The following is a 16,434-nucleotide window of genomic DNA, read 5'->3' as shown; positions in this document are numbered from 1 at the left end:
GGAAGATCCTGGAAAGCACTTTAATATCTTATATTCTATTCCCATGAATCAGCTGACAGTATTCATTTCATAGCCCAAACAATAGAAATATCTGTAATTTTATTTAGTCTAGCAAACATTCCCTTAAGGAAGAGTAAGTGAAAATCGTGTAGACAGCCAATTATGGCAATAACATCCCAGTAACACTTCCTACTACAAGATACTTTCCTGTCTTCAGGAATTAAAGCCAGAGAAAGAGCATCCTTTTAATTATAACAGAGTTAATTTAGGGCAATGATAAACTGCCCAAGTCAGATGTGCATCATCTGCTAACAACTGGGTAGGTTTGGCAGGAGGTCTTTCAATTTAAAAGATCAAGAAATACTTTTCTCATTAACTTGTGACCTCTTTTAAGTGGGGAGAGTGGCCTTTGCAGAGTCTAGCTGACAGGTTTTCTTTGAGGTATTGTTGAATGTGTGTCTTTCATAAATTAGGGTTTTTTTAAATGAACAAATTAAGTACTTGATAACAAACTTCAAATGCATACCTGAACACTAAGTCCAACCTTCTGAGAAGCATTTTGTTCCCAAATTCAGTGTCAACGTGTCCTATATGGTAGGGGCTGGCTGTCACTGACACTGGAAATGCAGTACATATGGTGTACAGAGGAGAACTGTGCTTTGCAGTATGTCCAGTCATCCAGGGGATTCTCTGCCAGTCTCTGTGACTCTGGCCTTGCAGGGAAAGTTTCCTTTGCTTGGAAACCAGGGTTTGAAGGAGGATAAGGCAGACTGGAGTCTCTGCCCAGAATGGATTTGGGCTGTACCCGTCATATATCTCCAGACTTCTGAGACAGGAAGCATCTTAAAATAGATGGAGCCAGCATCTATTATGCTCTGCTACCACATTTAACTACATCCAACTGCATTTTGCACTTAACCCGGTATCAATTAAATAGTGAAAACTTTGTGCCTCTTTCTGTTGAGCTGGATTGTTCCAGTGGCTTGTTTTAAAAAGAATACAGCACCAAAGATCATGAATTGGCATGGCACCAAGAGATTTAATTTATTTATTTTTTTTTTAGAATTAAGCTAGAAAAACTATATTTTCTTCTTACACAGTGGAAGTATTTCTGCGTGTGGTTGGAATGATGCAAGCTCTACATCTGTTCAGGGTTTTAAATAGTGTGAGAAGACAGCAGTTGTTTTCTTCAAGAGGAGAAATTAGTAAATTTTTAATTTAAAAGTGGAGGAGTAATACATGTTTGATGTGATCATTAAGAAACTTTCTATACTTAAAAAGTAAAGCTCATGTTTTACACGTAGCTTGGGTAATTTTAGGTTGCAGTGGTTTTTAGCTCGTCTTGCTTTTGCCTGCAGAAATGACTTGGGGATGGAAAAGGTGGGGAGAGGCCAGTGACATTGGAGATCATTTCTTCTGCAATGTTCATCCTTCTGAGGGGAGTTGTTTTACACTTGCCTCACTTAGCCTGACATTGTTAAGATCCCTTTGCATTTTATATGCTCCTTATAAACGGCAGTGGGGAGGGCTTTGGGCTGTGAAAAATTATATTCCTGAGGTACTTCAGGAATATTCTCAGATACTCTTGTAGAAGTGGATTTCTCCCACTCATTGTAATATAACATATTTGTGGCCCAAGAACTTGGAATTCTGAGGACTCTGTTACTAATGATACCTAGGAAACATTCACCAAACTGTTCTTTAAAATACTTGATTGTACTTGTCTAGAAGATGCAACAAAAGGATTTTCAGGGCTTTTCCTTGTCTCTGCAGTGTATATGTCTTATAATCCAGGTTCCAGAATTAAGCTCACCTTCATGGTCTATCTTTTGAGCAATTTCTCAGATGGGGAAAACTGTTTCATGTTTTATTCACTGCTTTTCCAGTACTAATCATTGATCATGTTGGAAATGTTACAGGTTCAGTATGCAGGACAGCTGTCAAGAGGTATCTGTAATGTTTTTCTTTGTATTCAGTGGAGCATTACTGTCCATCATATGAACTAAAAATAGGTTGTAGAAGCCAGTTAGATGTAATGAATTTGTTCCCAAGCATCATTTGAGCTGCAGCAATTAAATGCATTACGTAATTCAGAATCTCCAGTTTTTTGTGACTCTGTGGCAGACTACAATCGCTTGTGTTTGGGGATGGATTGAAGTATCTTCGGGTTTTTCAGTACTGGGAGGGTCCTGAATCACTTCAGCTTGGGAGATAGGCTGGGGGTCTGTTCATATAAAGAATACTTTGAGGTCACATCTCAGAATGTGACTGGCAGCAATTGTGCCCTCGTAACTTGAGCACTGTTCAGCCAATTTAGGGCAAAATCAAGTAGGTAAACGCAAACTGCTTGATTTGATGGAAGCACACCCTTAAGTTGCATAAAACAGAGTAAATGCTTGGTCTCAGAGTGAAGTATTGTTGCACAAAGTAACAGAGGTACAATAGTCTGAGCCATATCTAGTTCTTCTCCCTTGGTATTTCATCCAGACCACCAGTGAAGTGTTCTTCTGGATGGGTGAGTTTAAATGCCTTTATCTGACTGCGTCTGTTAAGCTTAAGAAAAGGAGCATTGAAGGCAAATATGAAATTTTTTGGGGTTTTTTGTGGGGCTTTTGAAAAATATTGGAGAAGACAGAAGTGCAAGCAGTCTATGCATTTATGAGGAGAGCACTAATCTTTTCAGATAGTACATAAAGCTCATCTAGGAATCGAAAAGAGGAAAAGAAGAGATATACTAATATTTGAAGTTATGGACAGTTGTTACAAAAATAATTTAGTGTAAGATTTGACCTTAAAAAAAGAGGCAAAAAGATCATATTCATAAACAGTTTGAGTATCAGGGAAACAGCTTAATAGTTAAATAGTGAAAGAGTTTTGCATAGGGAAAAATATATATTGCACACTCACTTGAGATTTTATGACTGGATTGGACAAAATACAGAGAATACATACTATGAATCAGTATGTATTTTCTATCTTTTACTTCTTCTGTTGTGTATTATCCCTTTCTTAAACAAATAAAACCCAACCCCAACTGCAGCTTTCATGTCTAGGCAGCAGACGAGTTATTTTGTGAGCTGGATTCTCACCATTCATTGTCTGCTGGTGGCAGAACCCACACATCACACTGCTCTTTATTTCTATTTGTGCTGGAGAAAACCTACATATGGAGATAATTGTAAACGATCACTCTCCTAAGAGAATGAGCAGCTGACTGAGCTATGTGTAGCACCATTACAGCCCTTCCTCAAGTCACTTAATTGCATAGTTTTTTCAACTTACATTGAAATTTACATGCTGAAATGAGTACACATTCATTCAATAATACAAATATATGATCATTCAGTATATAATGAATATATTCATTCAATAATGAATGTAAACCAGCCAGGTTTAGGCTGATGTATGAAAAAATGAAGATTTTCAGATAACAATTAAGCTTCTGAACAAACCCTTTTCCCCCATTTCCCACCCAACGGTTTTTATTTATCACCATTTTGATGCAGTGTCAATTCATACATTCCATTTGCGTTTCAGGAGCATTAAGGAAGGCTCTGTTGTATAGATACAAGCATTTTACAGGACCCATTTACTTCTCAGATTATGGGTATTAATATAAGTATGCAATCAAGGCATGAAACAAACTCAAGGATTACATTAGGATGTGTTGGTTCTGTAATGTTTAATCCTTAACAGATCATCTCACAGATTTTCTGCCCTTCTCTTAATCTAGCAGGCTACCATTGTCACTGGGAATGGGAGTTGGATCTCAGCCTACTTTTGAAAGTTTTATCTTAATAATTATTTAAAAAGCTGAAAATTACTCTGATTCACCCAAAAGTACACAAGTCTTCTCAGATGACCAGGGATACAGTCTTTGCCTTGATGACTTGAAGGCTGATAATCCAGTTGTCTGTGTGTTGTATTCTCAAAGCCAGTGGTTCAAAAACAGTGAGGCTTCAGAACAATGATAAATTGCTTCTTTTGTTGCTGAGCTACTGCCTACTTACTCTCTGATACGATTTTTTATCTGCATTTCTGTATCATACTCTATTGCTAACCAATTAAAAAAAAAAAAGAAAAGCAAAACAACAACAACAAAAAAAGACACTCAAGAAGAAAATTATTCCTCACTCTGACACAGATCTCAATCTCTGTAACTGTCTGTGTTTTTTTAAAAAAAAGAAAGCAAAAAAGAAAAAAATTACAAAGATACATTCATACTTTTCAGCAATTGCCCAAGTTCCTCAGTCTATTCACTCACAGACTTAAACATAATGTTCAATGATTTATTTCTCACATCAGTAGAAAGGTGGAGAAGGAGGAAGCACAGTTTCTGTGGAGGGAGAGCAACAGAACCCTGGAATGGAAAAGGAAAAATTGTGGCTGAGTGGTAGAGAATTAAACTTACACTGTGGTGATGGGCTGAAATCAGGAGGAAGTGGGCTAGGAGGAGAGTTTGGGGGTATAACATCACTGGTAGAGAGGAGGGGAGGTGGGAAGATGCGAGATCACTTGTGATCTGAGGGAGGGTGGAAGAGAAGAGGGGAATCTGGGGAGTTTCAGCAGGTCTGCATTCAAGAACTGAAGGATACAGTAATGGCTTATATATCTGGTAGGCCTAGTTACTAGCCTCTGGATGCCCACTTACTCTCCTGCAAAGAGTTCACGTGTCCTAGGACAACTCAGGTTAGAAGGAGCCTCAGAAAGTGCCTAACCCAACCTTCTGCTCAAAACAGGATCAGCTTGGAGGCCATCCAGCAAAGGGGAGAGCAGAGAGTGTGTGTTGGCCTTTTAGCATATTGTCTTAAACTACCTTTTTGGGAGGAGTTAATCTCTTAAGCCACTGAGTGCGCCTGAGGTTGTAAGTGGGAGCACAAAGGAGCTAAGGAAGAGGAGCAGAGCATCTGTGAGGATGTGGATTTCTTGCTGGGCTCCTGGGGAACACTTTGGTGTCTGTCATTTATCTTGCCAGCCAGAAAAGGCTGCAAAGCCAGCAGAAGGAAAAACTGGCAAACACCAGCCTGTGTTCCCAGGGCTCCTTTCTTACCCCTCCTCTCTGACCCATCTGCAACAAGACAATCAGCTCTTGGTTTCTTTGCTTTAATCTGATTCAAGCCTACCTCAAAAATCAAAGAATATGGAATACTATCCCAATGTCAAACCTGGGAGCTTAAACCTCAAAAAACTAACAAAATTAAAATTAAAATATCATGTCCTCTTGGCCATGCTACCATAACTTGCTTAAAATTTAGTCCTGGAGGTAACAGCCAGAGTTTGTGAGACTTCTGATCAGTCATGTATGTCTTTTAGCATCTCATCAAGTCTATGTAATTGTTCTCTGCTTATTCTCTTAGATTTACACCATTTCCTTTTCTTCTTCACTTGAATGTAACTGGAGCATTGGCAGCTTACCCACAGAGGCAGTTGTCTTTTGTGTTCAGAGTATCTCCTGGGTCTCATTCTCCTCACCTTGGTGTTGTACCTCTCCTCCTACTTCAGTTTTTTCTCCCAGGTGGTCTAATATGTGTTCTTAAAACCTCTCCTATTTTTAGATTCCTCTACATATGACTCTACATCAGAAAGAATATGAATTATACACAGATTCTATTCAGCTCACGATCTCTGGCGCAATATCGGCTATCTCTAGAGACAGAGCTTACTGCATTTGAATGCATTATTAAAGCAGAGTGACAAATTTCATTATCTGTCTGCATTCCAGAACCTCCTTGTGCCCACTCCCAGCCTCAGAGGTTGCAATCCCCCCAAGCTGACACTTGGCATAACTCATCTTACCCTAAATTGGATGCCAATCGTGGAATTGCATTTACTAGACCTCTGCTGAATGCAGAGAGGCCAGACCTGGAGTACTTGAAAGCAAGAAAGAACGAAAGAAAGAAAGAAAGAACGAAAGAAAGAAAGAAAGAACGAAAGAAAGAAAGAAAGAACGAAAGAAAGAAAGAAAGAAAGATAGATTTTTAAATCACTGAGGTATCAGTCCTTTAAGCAGCAGCTCTTTGCTGTGATAACGACACTCTAGGTGAGTGGGTTGAGGTGGGATTTGTGAAAGCTATGAGAGCAGGGAGACAGAGCAGTAATTAATTCCTGCGCTATCTTGGATGCTGCTGCTTCTTTCCTGGTCTTTGTCGCTTCTTTTTTTTCTAAACCTAGGTAGCTCTGCTATTACCAGTGTTGCCTAGATACCATCAGGCAAAGTCATCACTGAAAAATTGAATAAAGAAAACTGTATCAGGCAACCTAAATTCAATGAGGCATTTTCAGTTGAAGATCCTTTTATTGCACTTACTCGTTTGCACAGATCCCCATCACTCTTGCTACAGTTTAATTTTATGACTTCTGCTCTATCTGATTTTCTACTGACTGGAAAACAGAGGTCTGATGCTGAATTCCAGTTCTCTGTTTACCTCTTGGTATGAACCTCTCTAGATTTTTCCAGAATACATCTACTAGCTAACCACGAATTAAATTTTCTGTGAGAACAATAGAGATAAAGAGGCAAAGGCAGTTGTAAAAATGTTGAACTGTTATTTCAAGAATGAATCATGCTGTAGACAAGTAGAGAGTTCTTGTAGCAGCATTCCATGGCTCTCTTTCAGCGTATCCCTTCACTGTCCCTCCTGAGCAGTCTTTCTTTGAGGATTCTGAATGAATCTAACATTACTGATGCATCTCTCACAGAGGACTTTACTCATCTCTTTTACTGAGGAGCTATCCAGCCTCTTTTACTTCTTGTTAGAAGTAGATGTTGTGTGCTGGAATAGAGCCATGTCTCCCAGTCTCATCCATCCTAAGTTCAAAGCCCTTCTTTCCTCTCTAGCACATGTCCACACTGAGCTGTTAAGCACAAAACCTGCCCCAACAACTACTGCTGCTCATGTCCTCACTGCTGCCTATCCTGAAGAGGCAGGACTAGGAGCTGGCAGAGGCCAGATGCAAGAGCTGAACAAGAGAAAAATGTTTCCCAGAAAACAGGAAATAATTTTTAGGACTCTCTTCCAATTTTCTCCTTCCTCAGAGCAAGTCACTCTGAAAGACCATGGACAGTACATGTGTAGGGTTTTTTCTCCCTGTTTGTCTGCAGATGTCATGACCACTTAGTTGATACTAAATACCATGTTTTTTGCAGTGACTGTCTTCTTCTCAGTTGTACTGCTGTTACACTGCTTATAAGCTTCTAATACATTTAAGAATAAAGAAGCAGGATTTTATTGTTCTATGATGCAATTTGCGTTGAGCAAGTCCATAGAGTGATTTGGTAGCCAAGTGGGGAATGAAACAGTAAGGTTGATCAGTGCCCAGTTTTCCTAACATTTCCACATATGACTGAATCAGAGCAGTTTAAGCAGTGTCCCTGCGTGGGAAATAAGAAGGGTATTGCATATTTTCAACCACCTAAGGGCCTGCTGGATAGGTCTGAAATCTTACAGAAACGGAGTGTTGGTGGGTTGCAGGAATGGACTGCTGGCTGTTTATATCATTGTATGGTGCAACAACACCCATGAGATATATTTAAACTTGTCCCAGGGCAGCTTTTTGCTTTAGCACTTGATATTCTAACAAATACATGTATATATATAAAGGTCTTGATATTTCTGTTCTAGGTAGTGCATTTATTTCTGTCTTTTTCCTAAAGAAGACCATGAGGACTGCTGATATATTGGGTAAGTGAGCATTTGCTAATTTAGACATGTGTGCTGCCATATGCTTACCAAGCTGTAACTCTCACGCAGCCCCCCACCTTCACACTCCCACTTTCCCAAGCAAGTGCTTCAAGGCAGATACTTTCAAAATTGGGGAAAAAGTGATAAAAAGAGAGAGAATCTCCAACGCATGAGGAAAAGACTGTATTCCCAAATCCTCTGCGCTTACAACCATAACCCATTCCTTATGTGTCTTTATTGCTCAAATTTATTTTCATTTTCTATTTTTGCCTCTGAGGTTGTCTTTAGTATTATCTTTATGAGTACAACACAGAATAAACAAAAACAGGGAATTTATTGAGTTACTTATTCGAATATAAGATTTTATTTCTTACTGCATAGATATTACACAAAAATTCAAGCTCAATTTAAAGTGATAACTTCCCCTTGGTTTTAGTTTTATCACTTCAAAAAACAAATAATCATATCGTCAAGTCTTCAGTTGGCAACTGTGGTCTTCACTGTAAAAGCCTGTCTGCTTTTTTGTCTGTGTCCAAGACTTTTTGCATATCAAAACTGCCCACTTTGAATGCAGTAGTGGTGAGAGAAAAGCACATTTCAGGATTTGGCTTTACACCAAGCAATCTCAACTGGGACAGTGCACCTGATGCGGGGCACCAGATATTTCTGTGGGTTCCTGACATCTAGGCTTGATTGTCCAAACTGTAGTGAGGACAGCTGTTCCTGTGAATGTGTTGGAGAGATCTGTTCAGTATCGTTCCAGGAATACTATATACGATTTATTTAGGTTTGGAATCCAAGTTTGCCAGCTCAGCTGCTAAATTCAAACCCCCCCTTCCCTTCACTGATCATGTTTCCCTTATGGCCTGTGTGTTGCTTTAACTAGTGTTCAGCTGATTTATTTTATTTCTGTGAGTTTGACTTTGCAAGATGGATTTAACAATGTTGCTACATTCCATAAGAATGAGCTGTACGATGGGAAATATGGTGATGGTTTTGCAAGCACATAAATATAACACAGCTCTGCTTTTCCAAGGGAACTGTTTGAGATAGCAGTGCCAACAAAGCCCTCCGGATGTGCTTTGTTTTGTGTTCCTGAGCCTTGCATTCAGCTCCGATTTATAGGTTTACCAAGAATTTCAAAGACTGCTTGAAGAAAAATTGATTAGCTAATATCTTCCTTAATCCAATACAGTTTACGATCTTAGGATCATCTCACTTATATCTTGATACTTCAAGGAACATCTGTGTTTGTCACAGGCAGATGTCCACAAGGCAGAACTTACAACTTTTTATAAAAAGCATAACGCAAGTTGGACCTTGAAGAGGCCCTGGCAACCTAGTGGCTGAACAGTCTACTGCAAATCATCTTTTTATAAAACAGTTCATAGATCTGCAAATACAACAGGGAGTGGCCAGAATGTTGGCCCTGTGACAGCTTCACTTGAGCATTGACTGGCACATGTGTGTTGCATCTGATGCTTCCAGGGCAGGTTGATTGCTGGTGCAGATCTCTGTGGCCACACTGACTTTGGAGCAGTTATGTTTATTTACACTGGTTAGTGATCTAACTGACTGCACTAGTAGGAAACGTGTCCTTTCACTAAGGCTAAGTTTGTGTGATTCACTTTGTGCCTGGGAGAAATACAAAGGATTAATTCTCATTTGTCATGCACTTGGGTTTAGAACTGACTGTATTTGAAAATGCATTGTTGAGTTGGAACCCTAATTCACATGGTTTACTAACAACTTTTTTTCACATTTCCAAAATTCTTTGAGTCTTTAATAAAATTTAGACTAGGTAAGACCCCAAATGCAAGGCAGTCCAATTACCTAAGTATAGATCTGTTTAAATGGACTTAAATTTTCTTCTACAAACTATTTCTGAATCAGCTGCAGGTCAAGTATGACCATGATTAGCAAATATGGTATTGCCAAAGTAACATGTCCTTTTCTTTGAAGGAGGAGCACTGACAATAACAGGGATATACTTGTTGGTGACATTCGCTCCAAATGTACCTCAAGAACTCACAGCAAGACAAGTGCAGAATTACTTAGTAAGCTGGCCTTTTTTGGTATATTCAGTGAGTATCTGGTTCACACTACTCCCTTAATCAGAAAAAATGGGGTTACTGGGCTTTTTATAGCATTATGAATTTAGTGGTAGAAAAACTACTCCTGAAGATAAATGATTTTCATAGGAGAGAAAGTCCCTCATCATCGTACTGAATCCAAACTGAAAATATGCAGCAACAAAAGATATTTTTTAACTACGTGTCAGGGGAAAATCATAATTGTGCAGCATTAGCAAGAGTGGAAAGATTTTGATATTTGGGGAACTTGAGGGAAAACCTAAATATTGGTACTGTTTAAATTTCCTATATATGTGTTCATGCCACCCTGTCTGCCTGTACATCTAAGTTTCAGGGCTTTTCTGGAAAGTGATGGAATTGTGCTTTTAAAAATCAGGCTGTGTATATTCTTGGTCCTTCTTTTTGTCTTTCATACCACTCCGTTTTACTCCCATGTTGTTAAGCCTGGCTGAAAGGAGCCTTATATGGAGCTGAGGATGTGAAGGGGTGGCCTACTTCACTGCCACTTAGGTTAATCTGAACCTGAGATAGAATTCGAATACAAAAATACCATTTTGATTAAAGTATCTATATACAAACATCAAGCACTATACATCTTATTTGATGTGTTTAATCAACATCAGAAACAAGACCAAAGTGAGTAGGATGAATTTCTTTTCCTCTGGAAAGCTGAAAATGTTTTCTCACAGCTGAATGTAAAAGATACAATATAGGAGCTTCAGAAGTGATTACTTTTTCCCAGTAAAGGGACTCATTCAGATTAGATTCTTAGTGCCCAGGCTTTTCTTAGTAGGAATCTCAGTTAGAAAGCCACTGAGAAGACAGTTTAAGGACCTTATCTTCTAGCCAACCTGCAGACTTTACTTGCATCTAACTATCCATGAACTACTGATTAAACACAAATTACATGCTATCATAAAAGTGTTGATCCTCTCTTTCAATATTTTGGGCATTTTAAACTCTCTTTCAATTTTTTTGGAGTCATTTAAAAGATCCTGAAAGACGATGATACAGCTCAGTGGAAAAAATTAATATTCATGCTTTATAACTCACAACATGTACTTTCAGTTGGGCAGTAGAGAGGCAATACCCAAGAGTTTTGGGGTACCCAGTAAAGGTGGCTTCAGCATCAAAAAGAGCTTCAAGTCCATGCAATCAGCAGAGTAAAGGGAGGGAGTTCAAAACTGGGATATCAATGCTATTTCTTTTCTATTATCACCCTCTACCATGCAGTTCCACTTATAGATGATAAAGTAGCCTGACATTTTAGGCACTGATTTTAAATTGTTGATTTGCCCGTTTGTGTAGAAATGTTGGAGAGAGAAAACTCCCTATCCACAGCCAGTGACACCAGAAATTTCTGTGTGATACACCATTCGCATTTTCTTGAAAATGACAGGTTCCTGGAAAAGGACTTCTCCCCACCTGAGGACTTTTTTGACTTAATTTCATGAAAAGTTTTCAAGAACACAGTTGAATGCATAAGAAGAGTGTGCTGTATTCTTCTTAGGAGACATTGTGAGGGGGTAGTAGGTAACCTCTGAACTTTGCTTCTCCTCTTCTCTCTTTTCCCTACCTCAGCCAGCATCTAATTTTACATGTATAGCATAGGTTGTAGGGAAGGATGGAGCAAATACAGAGCAAATTTTGACCCAACAATTAATCAAACTTTATGTGTTCCTTCTGTCCCATGGGTTCATCTGTGAGTTTTCTCTGACCAAAGAAAAGGGATGAGTAAAGGGCTCCACAAGAGACTGAGATATCATCCTGATTACCCTGGTATGCTGCTGGAAGATCAAGCAAACCCTGCTGTAAACATTCCCTTTGGGCAGGGAACAAGCTCTTCAGAATTAGTTGTAAAATGCCTAGCATATGTTGGCTGTTGAGATATAAAAAAGTGCAGTAGAAGCTGCAGAATTTCCAGTATAAATATACAATGAGGAGACAGTACAGAAGTATAATGCAGTCCAACGATCTTTCTAAAAGTAGCCCCGAAGTGTGGTCTGCTGAGAAATACAAAGCTCCAATGGTACCAAATGTTCTCTGTGGGTGGTAAACCATCCCCTTGTGGCACTCCACTGGTATATTCTGCAGAAGTAGCCTCTAATTCCCACAAGACAACTTTGAGTCACCTTCTGAGACTCTGCAGTAACATAATTATGTCTGAGCAAGAATGACTATCCTGGCTTGTTTTTTTCTCTTTTGCTTATGTGCACTTTGAGTCTCTACAGAAGACATAAATCATAGATGAAGCTCTTAGGTTTCCCTAAACAGAAGCGTAGTAAGAATTGGGTTGTTAATACTTAATCTCTGCAAAATCAGGTTCAAAACATTTCTGCTTTTCTTTTGAAGTGCCTGGAAGACCATCCTGTATATGCCAGAAGAGCATTTGAGGCAGACAATGTGGTATTTTGTTTTGGTGCCTTCTGGTAATGCTTAGAAACATAGAAAACATGATTATTAAAACATGTTGATGAGATGTGGGCTGGAGGAGACCTCAGTAGAGATTAGTTGTAATAGCAAAGATGATTGTAAGCAGGTGAAGTTCCTTCATTTCCTCTAAACAGAGTATGTGAAGCTGATATAATCTATGCCCTTCCTCTTCCTGGACTTCATATTTATCACTACCACAGCTATCAGTGAGGAGACTAAGGATTGTTTTGGGTATTTCTTGGAAGACAATTTTAGGCAGCAGCTAGTGCACCCCAGCTGTGTGAGGCCCTGTTAGGAGCCATGGACTCTGCTCTCATAACTTAATTGTCACAGACTCTCCCCTGTCTTCTTATTAAGACTGACCTGTAGGTGGGTCACCAAGTGGCAGAGAACCATGGAAGAATAGTGGATCATGGCTGCAGGGCAGCCCTGAGAACAAATGGTTTGGATTTCTAGCTTAATATGCGGGACTTGACAGAGCGGAGTAAACTTAAACAGCAGCCCTGAAAAACAAACATCATTTATCTCCCTAGGTTTGGCCACAGGACTGCCATCTCTGGCCCTACACCATGGTTGTTCTTGGGGTTTCCCTAGGAGGTAGAGGTGGCCACGCACACAGACCTGTGCCTCCCTTCCAGAGCTGCTGTCAGGAGCTCTTTTATCCTTTTGATTGTTTTGCTTGGCTGTTTGTTTCCTTTCACACATGTCGTCTTGGTGGGTTAGTTTGCTTTGAAGCAGGAGGAGATGACAGTGGAGCTTTATTGTAGCTTTAGCAAGAGAAGAGATGATGAAATGATGAGGACCAACAGAAGGCTGATGGACAGAGCCAGCTGGCTATGATGGCCTGGTTCAGTCAAAACTGGTGCTGCTTGGCACTACCTGCCACTTGGGGTTGGACTGAGGTAGAAGAGGGAGTGGAATGACAGAGCTGCTGTGATGGAGCAGTTTGAGCCAGTGACTGTCCCTTGGCTTGTTTTTAGATGATTGTTCTTGCACAGTGTGAAATCTCAGTGACAGGACAGATGATGGTGCTTCCCCCTGCTGCGATTGTCTAGAGGATATAAAATGCATCAATGTTGGTGTAGCTGCCTGCAGTAGGGTTGTCCCATGGCTTTCTGCACAACCTGTGGTAACCACAGCAAGGGTCTGGGAAGAGTGACAGGTTTGCACTGGTAAGGGAAGCAGAGTTCACAGTGCTGTTACCTGTGCCGTGGCCCAGTCCCAGTCCCACCATCCTGTGTTCCAGTCCTGAACTGGTGTGTCATGGAAGAGGACACCTAGGACATCTCTGGGACTCCTTAATGTGGGTACCTTTCTGAGGGGAATTTTTACTTAGCACAGATTTCTTCTGTTCTGCTACCAGTTCTTCTGTCAGAATAGCAAATGAATCTGGTGGCTGTTGTAGCTGCAGCTAATAATGTGATATTCCCCTCTGGCCCACAAAGATGTGTTGGGCAGTGACATGAAAAGCAAAGCTGCCACTTTTACTTCTCCTCTCAAGTCCCCTCAAAACCCTGTCATAGTTTTCAACAGGGAGGCCAAGATGAACTCACCTGTCAGCAGATCTTGACATTTCTTGTGCCTTGGTTCATGGTTTAGGCTTAGCCAGTGTTGCACTGTTGAATAAAACTGGAGAGGCTGGCCAAGCTACTTATTGTGAGATTGAGGCAAAAGCCTCTTTTTCCCCCAGCTGCTGGGCAAGTTTTTATCTCTGGGTGCAAGCCTGGTGGGGAAGGGAATCAATCTGGAGGAAGAAGAGATCAGCACTTCACAAGAGATTGTGAAGATTATTCAATTAGGATTAGCCTGGTAATCCAGGAATGTTTGGGGGTGGGGTTTTTTTTTGTTGGGTTTTTTTTTTTTTGTTTTGTGTGATTTTTTTTAAATTAACCCACAGCCAAATGCTTTATTCTACTCAACCTATTTGGAAAACAAACAAACAAATGCTAACCAAACACCCCCTCCCCCTCAACTTAGTTGTTTTGGTTTTTCTAATCTTGTGATAAATATTTGACATTTTTAAAAGAAAGATGATATAAAATCTGAATTTGTGTTCTTCATGTTTTGAAGTGCAATTGTCTCTTGGTTGTCTTTGGGAGCAAGAGACCCATGTGAAGGTAAATAAAATTGCATTAAAGTATAATTAGGTTCTGTTAATATTTTTAAACACTACTGAATTCAGGAGGGTATAAGTGTGGCAGAGAATTTTAGTAACTGGGCAGAGCTGACAGCTTTCCTGCTGCAGTCACTCTCCAAAATGAGAAATGGGCTACTTGCATTATATTACCATCACTAGTAACTGTTCAGTCACCTCTTTGGAAATGTCATCAGCACAACACCCAGATACTTTTGAGTCTAGTGCTGCCTTATGGTGGCTGTTGATTTAAGAGTGAAGTGACATTATAAAACATAAAATAGTATGCTGGTGACAAAATCAAAAAGATTAACAGGTGTTTCTCTGATTTGCTTTGTTAGCAAAAAAAACAATATTGAGATTCAGTCATGATGACAATCTCATTTTCTGTCTTATTTCCCCCATTTGATTACTTTCTGACATGCACAAATGAACTTCTCTATCTTTGTGGTGTCTCTAAGGCTACCAGGGTTCTGAGCACCCCTTAGTGCAGAGGTGCATCACTCCTGCTTTCATAAGTCTTCTGGGCTTTGCAGAAGTTTTATGGCCCTTGCACTTGTTTTCTTTAGGCATAGAGGGATATTTGGGCAACCCGTTTGGGTAGGAGGCAAAATACCCATGCTTTTGAGATGGCAAGAGTTACTGAGGGAATCTGCAGAGACATATGAACAGGAAGTCAGCAAATTTAAGAGTCATTTAGCTGTCACATGTTATTGAAGGAGCAAAACTGGACGATGCAATGGTAGAGGTGGAGCTGCATCAGCATCTCAAGATGTCCAGTAGTGTGGTCTGCTAATGTGTCATTGAACTTTTCAAGGTAAGGTCCTAGCAGGTACCTGTGATTTGAGAGCTACCATATGAAATAAATGCTTTCCTCTTTATGGTGTATGGCAGAAAATCTGGACAAAGTTTTGAGGGGAGTTTTTAGTAGGAATGGTGGGAAGGGCAAAGAGAGTAGCAAAAATAAGCTGGCACATCACAAAGAGTGAGTGACATCAGGAATACTGTAGCTAAAAGGAGAGCTTGCTCTTCCTTGAGCTAAGTGCTTTACCCTGTAGGAATTATAGACAGAATTTCTGTAAGGGTTATTACTGATAAATATTGGTACCTTTGCTGTCACATTAAAAAAAGTCTTCTCAACATTGCCAGTGACAAAATACAGATAGAAGTGCAAAATGAAAAACTGAAGATATAAAAATACTCCAAGTTTAACTTTCACTATAACAGGAAAGATGACAACAGTTGTTTGATAGCTCAGTCAAGTAGTCAAAAGTTATTTTTTAGCAGAAGATACTTTATAAAGCCATTCTTTGCTTTGAACAGATAAAGCAGCAAAAATGAATGTGACATCTCAAAGACTTTGAATGAAGCATTACATAGTTTCACAGCTCTTTTCTTTTATTAATTTTCTTTTCTTTTATTTTCAGATTTTAGAAATTATAATATTCTGCATTCTCCTATATTTTTACAAAAGAAAGGCTGTGAAACACATCATGGTTTTGTTAATGATGGTAGCTCTACTGGGTAAGAACATATTATTCACTTTCATGTTCCTGTCTGTTACTTGATAATTCCTTGTCACTCCGTCTCTCCAGAGAGATTAGATTAAAGCCATTTCAAAGCAGTGTGCTGAAGAAGAATCACTGAAACATTGAAACATGATTTTTACTGGGGTCTCTTTTTGAAGAGAAAAGCTGATTATTAAACATAGTTTCTGTGCTTATTGCTGGGGCTATTGCTTTTTACAGATACCCTCAAATTAATATGCTATGTGCAATGGTATTCTGAAACTTGTTTTAAATAACACTTTAGGTTTAGATCCTGTGTAAGTGGACTATTCAAAATTTTATTTTGGAGAGCAGGCTGTGAAAATCAATTCTCTAAATCAGAGTAGCTGGAGACCTTGTAAGCACTCTGTAAACAGCACAGTGATGTGCTGTGACTGTACAGCAACTTTTAATTATCTATGAATATTTGCATGTGCAACATTTCATATTTTATCACCTTTTCTGAAGAAGAAGAACAACTCAGAGGGCCACTGAACTTCATTTTCTATCATTGTCACCACAATCAATAACCAGGGGAATACAGG

At 39.5% G+C, this 16,434-nt stretch overlaps 1 protein-coding gene across 1 annotated transcript in view; it reads left to right on the top strand.

Annotated features, from left to right (window-relative positions):
* The window catches only part of NIPAL2 (NIPA like domain containing 2), a 51,330-nt gene that overhangs the window by 23,082 nt on the left and 11,814 nt on the right, over positions 1-16,434 (top strand). Inside the window, exons 4-6 of the mRNA XM_066333955.1 lie at positions 7,623-7,682; positions 9,645-9,766; positions 15,770-15,866. Coding sequence (XP_066190052.1) covers positions 7,623-7,682; positions 9,645-9,766; positions 15,770-15,866 — 279 coding nt within the window. The remainder of the gene's footprint in view (positions 1-7,622; positions 7,683-9,644; positions 9,767-15,769; positions 15,867-16,434) is intronic.

This window comes from Sylvia atricapilla, chromosome 1 (assembly GCF_009819655.1).
Source record: "Sylvia atricapilla isolate bSylAtr1 chromosome 1, bSylAtr1.pri, whole genome shotgun sequence".
Classification (NCBI taxonomy): Eukaryota; Metazoa; Chordata; class Aves; order Passeriformes; family Sylviidae; genus Sylvia; species Sylvia atricapilla.
Note: the sequence above shows the minus strand (reverse complement) of the source record. Positions and strands in the feature narration are given on the sequence as shown.